At 32.8% G+C, this 12,288-nt stretch overlaps 1 protein-coding gene across 1 annotated transcript; it reads left to right on the top strand.

The window, feature by feature from the left end:
- Nucleotides 1-499: 499 nt before the first annotated feature.
- LOC114393646 (protein EARLY FLOWERING 5-like) lies at nt 500-6,407 on the top strand. The gene is made up of 9 exons (XM_028355019.1): nt 500-713; nt 1,023-1,116; nt 2,042-2,127; nt 3,342-3,391; nt 3,481-3,550; nt 3,660-3,741; nt 3,848-4,260; nt 4,927-5,463; nt 5,953-6,407. Exons 1-9 carry the CDS (start codon nt 633-635, stop codon nt 6,175-6,177), a joined length of 1,638 nt encoding a protein of 545 aa, XP_028210820.1. The 5' UTR covers nt 500-632; the 3' UTR covers nt 6,178-6,407.
- The last annotated feature ends 5,881 nt before the right edge of the window (nt 6,408-12,288 follow it).

Genomic DNA, 12,288 nt, shown 5'->3' with positions numbered 1-12,288 from the left:
TATATATATTGATTGGTATATCTTAACTGGTCATCACATGAACATTACTCTTGTTCAGTTTGTACCTTTTTAAAGAAGAAAAATTATCATTGAAGTTTAAAAAAGAATATGTTTATATATAGACTTGCAATCAATTTGAACTTCGTAACAAAATTTAAATTATCATAAAATTTACTGGGATTGCATTTGTTAACTAAAGACAAAATATAAAGGATAAAAATATACATAAATAATAATGATTTTATCTAAAAAATATTCAAAAATCAAAATTTAAATATGGAAATTTTTTGTAGCTTTGACAATTTGTATTTTATTGGTTACAAAAATTAGTTTTTTTTAGGAGCCCAGAAAGAGAATTTCTGCTTGAGATGGGAAAGGCGAAAGTTGGGCCCAAACAACAGGGGAAAGGTTAGTGGGCCGGGCTTTGGTTTCTCTACCATCGGAACACAAAATCATCTTCGTACTATTTCTTATTACACCTTTTATCATCTGTAACTCTATCCCGTGTTTGTTTATTACCAATTTGAAAATCGTGACAGAACAAAAAGAACGAAGAAAAGGGGAAAGGGTTTCGATTTCGGAAGAGGAACAATAAGGAGAGCTTCTGAAAGAGAGGGTTCAGTGTTCCTAAAATGAAGACGACGAAGGGCGGCAAGGTCATGAACCCTACCGATGCTTACCGAAAGGAGCTTCGGAAGAAAGAATTGAAAAGGGTACTCTTCACTTCCTTAACCTACGCCGCTCCATTTTCTCTTTCTCTTTTAATTTGATTTTGTTTCTTTGCCAATTGATTTTAAGTGCAAGTAGATATGCTACAAATTTAAAATAAATAATGAAATAGTGTTGCTAATAGGGTTTTTAACTCAAGGAGCTGTTTCAATGAAATGGACATTTTTTTTTTTTGCAGTGATTTCTGTTTTCCTTAAAGTATATGTTTTGTTGTGTATTGCTTGTGTTTTGGGATAATTCAACTGATGGTCTGATTCTGTACACTTCCACTTTTTTTTTTTTTTGGTGAACAGAATAAGAAGGAAAGAAAGAAGGTGAGGGAGGTGGGGATTTTGAAGAAAGATCCTGATCAATTGAAGAAGCAGATTGACAACTTGGAAATGATGAGTAAGTCGTGCTTTACTTTGTACTGGAAGGCAGTGAAGTCCGATATCATCTATTTCGCTTATCATTATTATTATTATGGCAAAATGTTTATTGAGTGATGAACTGTTTATAGACTATTTGATCGAGCATCTGGTAGTTGTTGTGGTTTGAATGAATATCTTATTCTGTGTAATTGTGAGAATCAATTTGCAGAGAGCAGTATCAAATTTTGAAATTTTTGTTAGTCATAAATATATTGTGATGATGAAAGAGAGCCAGTTGATTTGTACAAATTTTTTCATCAGCATACTAGTAAAAAAATCAATTTAAAGTTGGTGAACTCTCAAATGAACATGGAAAATCAAACCATGGCATTACAGTGTTTAGGGAAGTTCCCTTTGAATTCTGTCCAGTTATTTTTTGTCCTTGAAGGATACCTTTTTGTCTCCATGGAACATGGACAAAGGACTATGTCTCCATGTGGATTGGATAAATAAGAAATTATGTCATATGCAATTATTTATATAGATGCTGTGGTATGAAATATAAACATTTATATATTTGCTTCTACCAGATAGTTGCAATGGGAAATAATGTTACTACATATACATGGACTCATGTGGTGTGCTACTTACTGCTTTATATGGTTTTTTGGTGTTATGCCCAGACACATGGAGTTTTTATCTGCAGTATAGCTTCTTTTTGTTTTCTTTTCCTTGGGGGGGGGGGGGGGGGGATGTTCTAGGTTGTCTTGTTTATTCTTTTTTTTTTGTTCATACTCTCTAATTTCCACTTTTGTTTATAAACTGTCTGGCTGGATATATTGATCTATTACTTGACTATAGTTGTTTTCTGGGATGTAATTTTATAATGGTAAATTAAGTATGATGTCTTTTTGGGATGCTTTTACTTATTCAAATTCGCTGTGCATTGTTGATTGTGGCAGAGGCTGATGGTGCTTTGGATAAAGCAAGAAAGCACAAGAAGAGACAGCTACAAGATACACTTAATCTTGTCATAAAGAAGAGGAGGGTAAGAATATATTATGTGTTCTTTGTGTTGGACCACTTTTCTCTATTATTTGATATTTCTTTGTAGATTGTCCTTTACTTGTGTGCTGTGCACAATTATGTGCTATCTTGAATGTAAATAAAGAAGATAAAATGGTGAGGACTGATCTCTGGGTTTTTAAAGCCAATATGCAAGCTATTTCTCTTAATGATCCTGTGACATATTATAATACCCTGACTACTTTGGAGAAAATTTCCTATCAAACTTCTTTCTCATACGTGAAGTAAAGGAAAACTTGGTGAATTTTAGATAGTGATTTTTCATGTTACAGTGTATGGTAGAAACAGGATACTTTTGAGGGATGAAAAATACTCATTAATCCATTATATCATAATCCAGAACAGCACTGACAAATGTGTTATGATGCAAAAATGTGCTATAACATAGGGTAATTGCGATTTTCTGACCACTAAGGACCAGGCTTACGGCAAACACCTTGGTTATGTACCATTTTTGTCCACAGGCATGTGTCGTTAAAGTACCTTAAGGTCCCCTCGGTTTATCTCATTCTGCAAGTGGTAGTTCGTTATGGAGTATCATAGAAATGTATACTGTCAATGAATGTAAATAATCATTACATCGTAATCCAGATCAGCATTGACCAATGTGTCAGTTATAATGCTAAATATCTCTTGGTTCTTTATAGTCTTTAGTCTCTTTTTCTTTGTCATGATTAAAAACCATGTATTATCGTGAATAGTGTGATTGCTAATTTTGTGCCTCTGAAAACCAGTTGTAACAAGCACATTGGTTGATGTATCATTCTTATCATGGGCAAGTCCCATTAAGAGTAGCTGAAGGGCCCCCTCTTGGGTTTATCACACTCTGTAAGTGGTAGTTTTAGTCGATATTTTCTTAAACCCATATAAAAGGTTGTGCGATCCTGCTTACACCTGTAATGGGTCATTGTTAAACTAGACTTTTGAGACGTGTGCTTTTTTACTACAATTTCTTGAGTGGTACAAACAGAACTTAATGTAAATGGAACATTCATGAAGTGAGCTTGATATTGTATTCGTAGCAGAAGCTGTCTGGTTATATGTATATACTATATAGTTAGTAGAGGACTGAAAATTCAGTGTTCAGAATTTGAACACAACATCTGCTTTATTTAGTTAAATGATTTCTACCAATTGTTAATTATTGATGATCTAGATCTAATCACTCTTGTATAGGAATATGAAGACAAAATGCGGGAGAAGGGTGAGACCCCAGTTATGTTCAGGTGAAGAATTCTCATGTCATTTAAAAATATGAATTTATTCCCAATTTGTGTTTGTGTAGTTCACACATTCTAGGGTGTCTTTTTGGCAGTCATTTGGGGCTTCCTCGAAGGAGAACAACTGCAGAAGAAGAAGAAAGGGTTAAGCACCCAAAGCCTGAGGTAGGCTTTAGGTTGTTTGTGTGTGTGCGTGCGCTTATGTTTTGTTTTTTCTTCCGAACTAAACTGGTGTAGCTGTCAGTAATGGTTGAGTTAATGATTTTTACTACAGGACTCTGTTTATTACCATCCTACATTAAACCCTACAGGGGCTCCACCACCAGGGAAACCTCCTATGTTTAAATCATCTATAGGTATGCTGAGCTTCTTGTTCATATTTTGTGTTGTAAAATCATGAATCTATAAACGATGTTGGCTTGACATCTCCCTTATTTAGTCAAGTTTTGTGCTGGAATGCAGGACCCAGAATTCCTTTGTCTGGTGCTTCATCAAGTGCTGGTGCATCATCCTCAGGAACAGAGTTGGAGGATGATGTATTAACTGTACCTCCACCTCCCCCGCCGCCACCACTGCCTGATGGTAGCAGTGCGAGTTCAGCAGATGATGCTGTTTTACCTGAATCTTTGCCATTGCCTCCTCCCCCTCCCATGCCTCCAAAGCCTGCTACTACTGTGCCTACATCATTACCACCACCTCCTTTGCCTCCTCCACCTCCTGGTCCCCCACCTAAAGAACAAGTTGCAAATCGTACTCTTCCCCCTCCACCTCCGCCCCTACAACAGTCTCAACCTCCTCCACCTGGTACCAATGGAGGTGAACGGAGAAATCAGTCTGCATTGACAGATGATTCACCTTCCAAGGAGCCTGGCCAGGTATGCTCTTGTCTAACTAAATGACGTATATTTTCTCTTTAAAGGCATGATCTGATGGTAAAGGTATTAAAGGACATGAAATTAGTGATGATATTGAAAGCATTCATTGGTGGTGTTTTAGATATCTGAAATGATTTAGTACCTGGATACGGCTGTATTTCAAAATCTAGGATGTGGGTATGGCAGGGAATATTGATTGAATAAATACTAAAAGTATGTTTGCAAAAAAATAACATATATATTTTCATTTTAAAAGCACCAAAGACAGAGATGTTAAAGGTTTTATAGGGTTGTGTAAATCTTTTAATCTATTTCATCATGCTTTGACTTTCTTCAGAACCTATTTTGAGTTTTGAAACATTGTAAAGCATTTTTTGGATTTTGGACACATTAGAGACATTTTGAAATGGTCAAGACTCAAGTTGAAAGAGGACAGGAAATTTGTTGTTTTTTCTTGTATGTGTTTTGGTCTTTGATTCAGGTATACCTCTGGTTTTTTGGTAGCTTTTTGCATATTCATGCTTAATAGATAGGAAGGTAATATACATTTATCATGGTTGCCAAATGGGAATGCATTACATTTGATTATAAGTTTAAAACCCAGGACCTGGTATGATTCTCCTAAACAAAAGCTTCTTACACAGTAACATAATTTGTAAAATGCAGGTGCAGCTTCCTCCACCTCCTCCACATAGTCAGGTGCCACCCATGGCTGGTGTCATTCAGTCTGATGGTGCTGTGCTTTCTACTGAGAATAAGAATTCACTTTCAAGCCAGGAGATCCCAAAAATGGTTGCCGGGCATCCTCCTCCAAGACAACAACCCCCTGTTCCAGGACCCATGTTAATCCCAAGTTTACAGCCTGATGTATTGTTACCCCCTGGAATATCTCGTTTCCCTCCACCCCCACCACCACCTGATATGAAACCTCCTTTGCCGGTTGCAGGACTACCTGCTCAGGCACCACCACCTCCTGGAATGATGGTCCCCCTAATGCCAAGGCCACCATATGGTCCTCCACCTGGTCCTCCTCCAATGATGAGACCTCCACTTCCGCCTGGTCCTCCTCCAAACTTCCAGGAAGAGGATCATATGGCAACTAGGCCACCTCCTCCTCCTCCGAAACCATCATATGTTAAATCTGCTGCTTCTACTGTTGTTAAAAGGCCATTAGCTCAACACACTCCAGAACTCACAGCTATGGTAAGTTGAGGATTTTTCTTGTGTTTTTTATATTGTCTCTTGATTTTATTTTATTTTCTTTATTTAGGTGATCTATACTATTTGTTTGTTTGTTTTTAGCTTAATTTTATAACTATCGAGTTTTTCAAGTAAAAAATTCTTTCAATAGTGTTTTGATTATAAGCTTTCCTGAACTCTAAAGAAGCTCATGTTATCATATGTTTTGATTATTTAGCTGATGGGAATTGCTTGTTGCTACTTTATGTTTTGATTATTTAAACCAAAAAGGTAACAACTAAATGATTTATTGTGTGCATTTACTTGTAAGGAACAATTTTCTTAACGGAAGAAGTGCTATCTGTGAGTTTGAATCATGAGGAAAGATAGCTGTTAAATAAATTAATTTAACATATATCCTGAGCTGTTTATGATTGAGAACTCAAAACTTGTTATTATTTCAATCTCTTTGTATATATTCTCTAATGGAGTCTATATCTGGTTTATGACTAGGTTCCTGCATCTGTGCGAGTGAGAAGAGAAGCGGCGGTGTCTAAAACAAAGCCAAAACCGGCAGTGCCAGGACCTACCTCCAGGACAGTCTCTGGTACATCAGGACCAACTATTGTAAAATCAGAGTCGGTGAGCTCGTCATCAGCTCCAAAAGCACAGAGCATTGATGACTCATATACGGCTTTCTTAGAAGACATGAAAGCCCTTGGTGCACTTGATGGTTGAGATCACTGTGAGTGGGGGTGCCGGATGATGGTGACTGGTGAGGGTGTGCACAATGAAATTTGCTTAGTTCAAATATCCTCTCTCGTGACCTCACTCAATTTTTTATTCTTGATAATCAAGTCTAGTCAAGACCATGTATACTCTCTTTTGTGACTCCTCATTCATCTCCTTTATCACTCTAGTTTAAAGTAGTGAACTTTTAGTTAATAATAATATACATTATTAACCAATGGTGTGTTGATACTTCAATAAAAAAAAGTTACATTCTATACCTACGTTTAAAAAATAAAATAAAATTGAGAAAAATGAAGTGGAGATTGATATTGCAACACTTTTTTTAAAGAAAGGCAAACTAGTTTAAGTGTTTTTTTAAAAAGTATATCTAATTTATTGTATAAGAGTGGATTAAACAAATAAAATTAATTATTTTTTGGTAAATAAAATTAATAAAATTTTATTGTTTTTAAAATTTATTATAATGGTTATGGATTCTTTATGTTGAATTTTAACATGTGAAAATTGTCTATTTATCATCTGAAAACTTATACAAGTGTGGGGGTTTATGTTAAAATTTGTATTTGAGAAAGTCAATTTTTCTGAGATTTGATCATGGTGAAAATTTAACTTATAAGTTATCTGGGAAAGTGTGAATAGACAACCAAACTCCGTTTGCTGGCCTATCCTATCAGGCCATTTATTGTTTCGTGAATAACGTAAAACAATTCCAATTAGTTTATTGATGGAAAATAATGCAGTATAGTTTCACAGTCTGTCGGAGGATAATTAGATGACTAGCATGGTTAAGAAAAAAGAAAACAAGAAAAATATCTCATAAGTTTTATTTTTTTTAACAAAATTAATAATTTTCCATAAAAAAAATCTGTTGAAATCTTATTAACAGAGAGATTGAATCTATGATTTTTTTTTCTTTTGTCTTAATAATTTAATTCACCTTTTATTTCCTCTGACTAGTGTAGATGCCTTTCACCTTCAAGTGGTGGTGGGCTAGAATTTAGACCTTACTAAACCAGTGCAATCTATGCTGGCCTCAGACACCGTACTGCACAAATACATACATTTAATGAGATACTATAATGTGACCTTAATGAACCGCTTGGTCTTCTAGATGCTGACTCCCTCATATTTTAAGTAGTCATTGGTCAACAAAATTAGTTTTAGAAAAATAACTATAATCATAATTAGTTAATAAAAATAGTTATAAAATTATAATAAATTTTATATTTGTGATTATTTTAAATACCTTATTTTTATTTATAACTGGTTATATATCATATTTTAAAAACAATAACCGATTATAATTAATTATATAAAACTAATTATGATTATAGTTATAATATTCACTAATAATTTAATTATTTATTAGTTATAATTACATAAATACTCAAACAATGATCCCTACACACCGGAAATTAAAGCAACTTTCACACTGCGATTCTTATTATTATTTAATTAATTTTTTAACATTACTAAGCGGGTTGAATGAAATGAAACTTTGTGAGCTGACTTAAATTGGACTTTACATTTGAGTAAAAGAAAGAGACAGATTGAAATTTGAAAAAATGGAATATGCACGAGAGAGAGGAAGAAAGTTGAACACTCCATGAAGATGTTTTCCTCTAAAAACTATTCTCTTTGTTCATAATTTCAATCTACCAACCACTAATGCTTCTAAAATAAGGATGGCGTTACTGTTTATGTGAACTGGAGTACAGACAACTGGATGGTGCCATGAAGGCTGTTCTTTCCATCACCTTCTTGTTTTGTTGCTTCCTGCTGCTTTTGGATTCTTCTATTTCACTTCCTCTATGCCTTGATTCAAGTCTGTGTATATTTTCTTCGTTTGCCATTACTTTTTGAGTTTTGCAAACCCAGTTTCATTATAGATGTATATGTGTGACCCTTTTTCTTTTTGGTGTAGGGAGACCATTTAACCTCAATACCAAACTTGGATTTTGCCCTTACAATGGAAGCACGTGTTGCAATTCTACAGAAGCAATTCCAACTGATGAATGTATCTGATCATGGCTGTGCCTCGATTGTGAAATCAATACTTTGTGGGGTAAGGTTCTCGTTTTTCCAAACCATGTAGTATGCAGAGGACTAAAAAAAAAAGGAAATAGCGTTTTTTTTCTTGTCTCCCTCCCTTAGGGGCAAGTTAGCGACTTATTCATAGTTTTGATAAGACATCATGTAGTTATTGATACTCTCTCATTTTAAAATAATTATTGTGGTAAATTATAAAAAAAAAAAATTTATAAAATTAATCTTATATTATTATTAATTTATTTATAACTTTTATTATCCACTATTAATATTATAATTATAAGAGATATAAGTAAAAAAAATAATTAATGTTATCTTAAAAAATTAAAATGAAATTATTTTAAATTTTTTTTGTTCATACATGACAATTATAATGAGATCGAGAAAGTTGAAACAACAGTCAACAGCATATGTCAGCATGGTTGACTAACTGCTAATAATGTCCTTCAGTCACAACATGTTCACATTGGAGGCTCAAAAGCATGCTCAATTTCATTTCACAACGTAGATAGATAAAGCATTGGTTTATGCTAATAATTTTCTTGTGGAATAAACTTTTCAGGTGCGAAAAATGGAAACTTATGGCTATAACTTTCTTGAAGCTATATCGGTACATTGAGTAGGGTAGGAGGAATTTCCTTGTCATCTAGAGTGACTATATCGTGTTGCTGTCATGTGAGCATTTGATATGCTGACATCTCTAATTGTAATCACACTATAGATAAATTTCTAAGAAAATAAGAGGAAAAAATAATGAAACTTCTACAATAAGTTATAATTAGTTTATACACAAGTTAGACTTAGTTTTTAATTTTTCGCACCTGATAATTGTGGATAGAATAAGTGATTCTATCCACAATTCAAAATCTTACTATGATTTGAAACTCAAAACCATGTTGAAAAAAAATATTTATAATTTTGTCAAATTTATTATTTGTGGATGAAATTCCGCTTAATTAAGATTTAAAGCATGCAAAATATTATTATTATTTTTTATCCGTAAAAATTAAAAATATATACCAAAAGTTAACATGTTATGCAATCAATTCAACTAGAGCCATCCCTAAAATAATATAATCTAAACATGCCGGATATAATTATGTTAGTACGAGTAGTTGGTTAAATGCGGCACACAATTTCCTTATTGTTGTAGCGTCATCAATATTCAATAATTATGAGCTTCGTGGACTGCAAGCCTTGAGAGTTTTTTTTATTTATGCATCTTAGTTGTATTCGCTACAGCCCAACTTATTATTACTATTGTTGAAAAGATATCATTGAACTCGTGAGACTGAGAAATTAATTACTGTTTGCACCACCAAGGAAGAGTAAGGTAAATTATTTGCCAGTTGGTGTGATCTCATCCATACAAGTGTCAGTTTGGCGTGGCATTATAGTTTTGGGAAGGTTTGGTACAGCTGTATTAGCAATTGTAGAGATAAAATCAGCTTGGAGTCTCAAGAATTGACAATCCACTGCAAAAGAACACTGCTCAACCTGACACTGAATTCCTTTCATCAATTAATGTCCTTTTAAGCAGAGCAAATTGGGGACACGAGAATCACTATCAAGACCTCAATGCATTCACATACCAATTGTGAGTAGAAAGGCCATTTAAACAGCATATATATATATATAATAACAATCTAATTAGCCACTAATGTTAAATTGTTAATTGTATCTCTAAGGATCCTTTTGGTATTGTAAAAAAAAAAAGTAAATTCAAATTAAAAAAAATTGAATTAAAGTAAAATATAACAATGTAACAGAATGATAGATATTATGCAGAACAAAAGATCCTCATGTTAATTATTACATCATTATTGTTATAAGAGTTTAAGCCGAAACCAAAACTAGTTTCAGTCCGGGGCTAGTGCTGACATTTTGCCAGACCTACTGGGTCTATAGAAACAAGGCCGAATGGGTTAACTGAGTCCAAAAATGTCTGATTATTAAAACTGTCCAAAAATAATGAATTAACCTTCTCCGGTTAAGTTTATTTTAAAATTTTAATTTACGGGGCACGATCAATATATTATTAATCAATTAAAGAAAAAAAAACTATATATATATATATAGATGATATAAACTTATCTTACATTGTTATAAATCATAAATAATAAATTAATTAATATATATAATAAATTTGTTTACTTTGATATATAATAATTATTCTATATATAATAAGTTTAGTTGATAATGTAAAATCTTTTCCACTAACAATGTATAATTATTAAGATAATAATTAAAATTTATCATCAAATGAATTTTAAAGTATTAAAACATCTTTGCACTCTTAATTAATATATACTAATTAACTAAATTTAATTATTAAATATTGTTACAAGTGTGAAAATGATTGTGTATGATCGGATATTCTATAGGCAGTTTTGGTCGCATATACTTACTTGCCCTCCTTAACAATATCAACGTACGCTACGTGATATCATTGCATGCATGCAAAGCTGAAACTCCCTTTCAAGATAATATGCAAATCATCTTTTATATCAAAGTGCCTGGGTCGATACAAAACTGAAATCATCATCCATCATTAATTATTAATTAATTGGAGATAATGTTATGAGACCACATACTATTTAGGATCTAACTTGACAATGCATGTAAGTTGTTATAAATTTTTTAAAATTTATCTTTGATTTTTACAGATAAAAAAATACAACCGTCAATATTATTTGGTTTTGATTGCATGGTATATAATATTTATAATTGTCTTCACGAAATGACATATTTGAGGTTGCACCTGGACACAAAGAAGTAGATGGTGGGCTGAAGTTTCACGTGGAGGGGAATCATGAATATATGTTGCCAAATTTTGATTATTGCACCACGTTTTATAATGTGTTTAGTTAATTTAATTTAGAGGTGATATAAGAAAATTACGGCACCACGTTTCACCATATGTTTTGTCCACTATATATGCCAGACCTTTAGGCTAGCTAGCCATCACAGTTTTTTCCAAAATGCATTTACATACATACTCTTAAAACCTCCTCTTGCCCCTCACATTCTAAATGCTGGACCAACTTTCCACGAGATGCATTTTATGGGAAGGAAATTAAATATTTAGCTAGATATATAGTTGTCAAAAGAGATGAGGCGTTTCTGTGTAGAGAAGGTATTGTTGAATGATTTTCCAGCCTGTTGAGTGTTAACAAAATTTAGTTTTACGATTGTGAATGGGAAAAACCATGAACGCTACTTGTTTATATATAGTCATGTTTAATGTTTGTTTTAGAAAGAGTTATATTTATATAATTTTATGTAATGATGTGATAAGAATTATATATGAATATATAACATCAATGATTGAAGTTAAAAAAAACATCGATGATTTATTATATGTGACAAACATTTTATTGAGATAAAATTTTGATTAAAAACAATATTAAAAATATATAAAATACTACACTTAAAAAATGCATTTAATTAGCATTTTTTAATACCTTATTATTACAAAAAGTACATAAGAATGAGAATTTCTTAATTTATGCCAGTTAACACTTTTGAACTTAATTTGTATTGTGACCCTATCAGAATCCTGTCAAGTTCAGTCAAGTTCCATTACATATCGAGAGTGGATCGAATAATTGACTTGACCCAACTCATTGAGTAGGTTAGTACCTTAATTTGGCAATAGCTTTAATGAGTATTTCTTTTCCTGTTTTTGCCAATGGTAATTTCTCCTTTCATATATTCTTGTAACATCTCCCACGTACACCTTTCAAAATATTCCAAAGAAAGAACATATGCCTTCTAGTTACCATTGTAGGTAGCTAATATGAGATTATTAACCAAAAAGTGGCTAAGAATTAAAATTCATGCTTTCATCATTTAATTTTTTCTTAATATATAGCTTGGGCTTAATTGAGTAAATTGTTAAGAACTCGAGTAAATTTTTCTGCCTAAAACACCTATCCGGTCCATAGATATTTAGTGCATATTACTTCCTAATATGCTATCACATCCATGTTAGCTAGCCAGGAAAATATAACATTGTACCTCCATTGGCTAAGAAAATACACGACC

Source organism: Glycine soja, chromosome 17, assembly GCF_004193775.1.
Source record: "Glycine soja cultivar W05 chromosome 17, ASM419377v2, whole genome shotgun sequence".
NCBI lineage: Eukaryota > Viridiplantae > Streptophyta > Magnoliopsida > Fabales > Fabaceae > Glycine > Glycine soja.
Note: the sequence above shows the minus strand (reverse complement) of the source record. Positions and strands in the feature narration are given on the sequence as shown.

Excerpts from the sequence above, each read along its gene's own strand:
- LOC114393646 (XM_028355019.1), top strand. The coding sequence starts at position 633 with ATGAAGACGACGAAGGGCGGCAAGGTCATGAACCCTACCGATGCTTAC. Across the intron at positions 1,117-2,041 it reads TGACAACTTGGAAATGATGA|AGGCTGATGGTGCTTTGGAT; the intron begins GTAAGTCGTGCT and ends TGATTGTGGCAG. Across the intron at positions 3,392-3,480 it reads GAGACCCCAGTTATGTTCAG|TCATTTGGGGCTTCCTCGAA; the intron begins GTGAAGAATTCT and ends TCTTTTTGGCAG.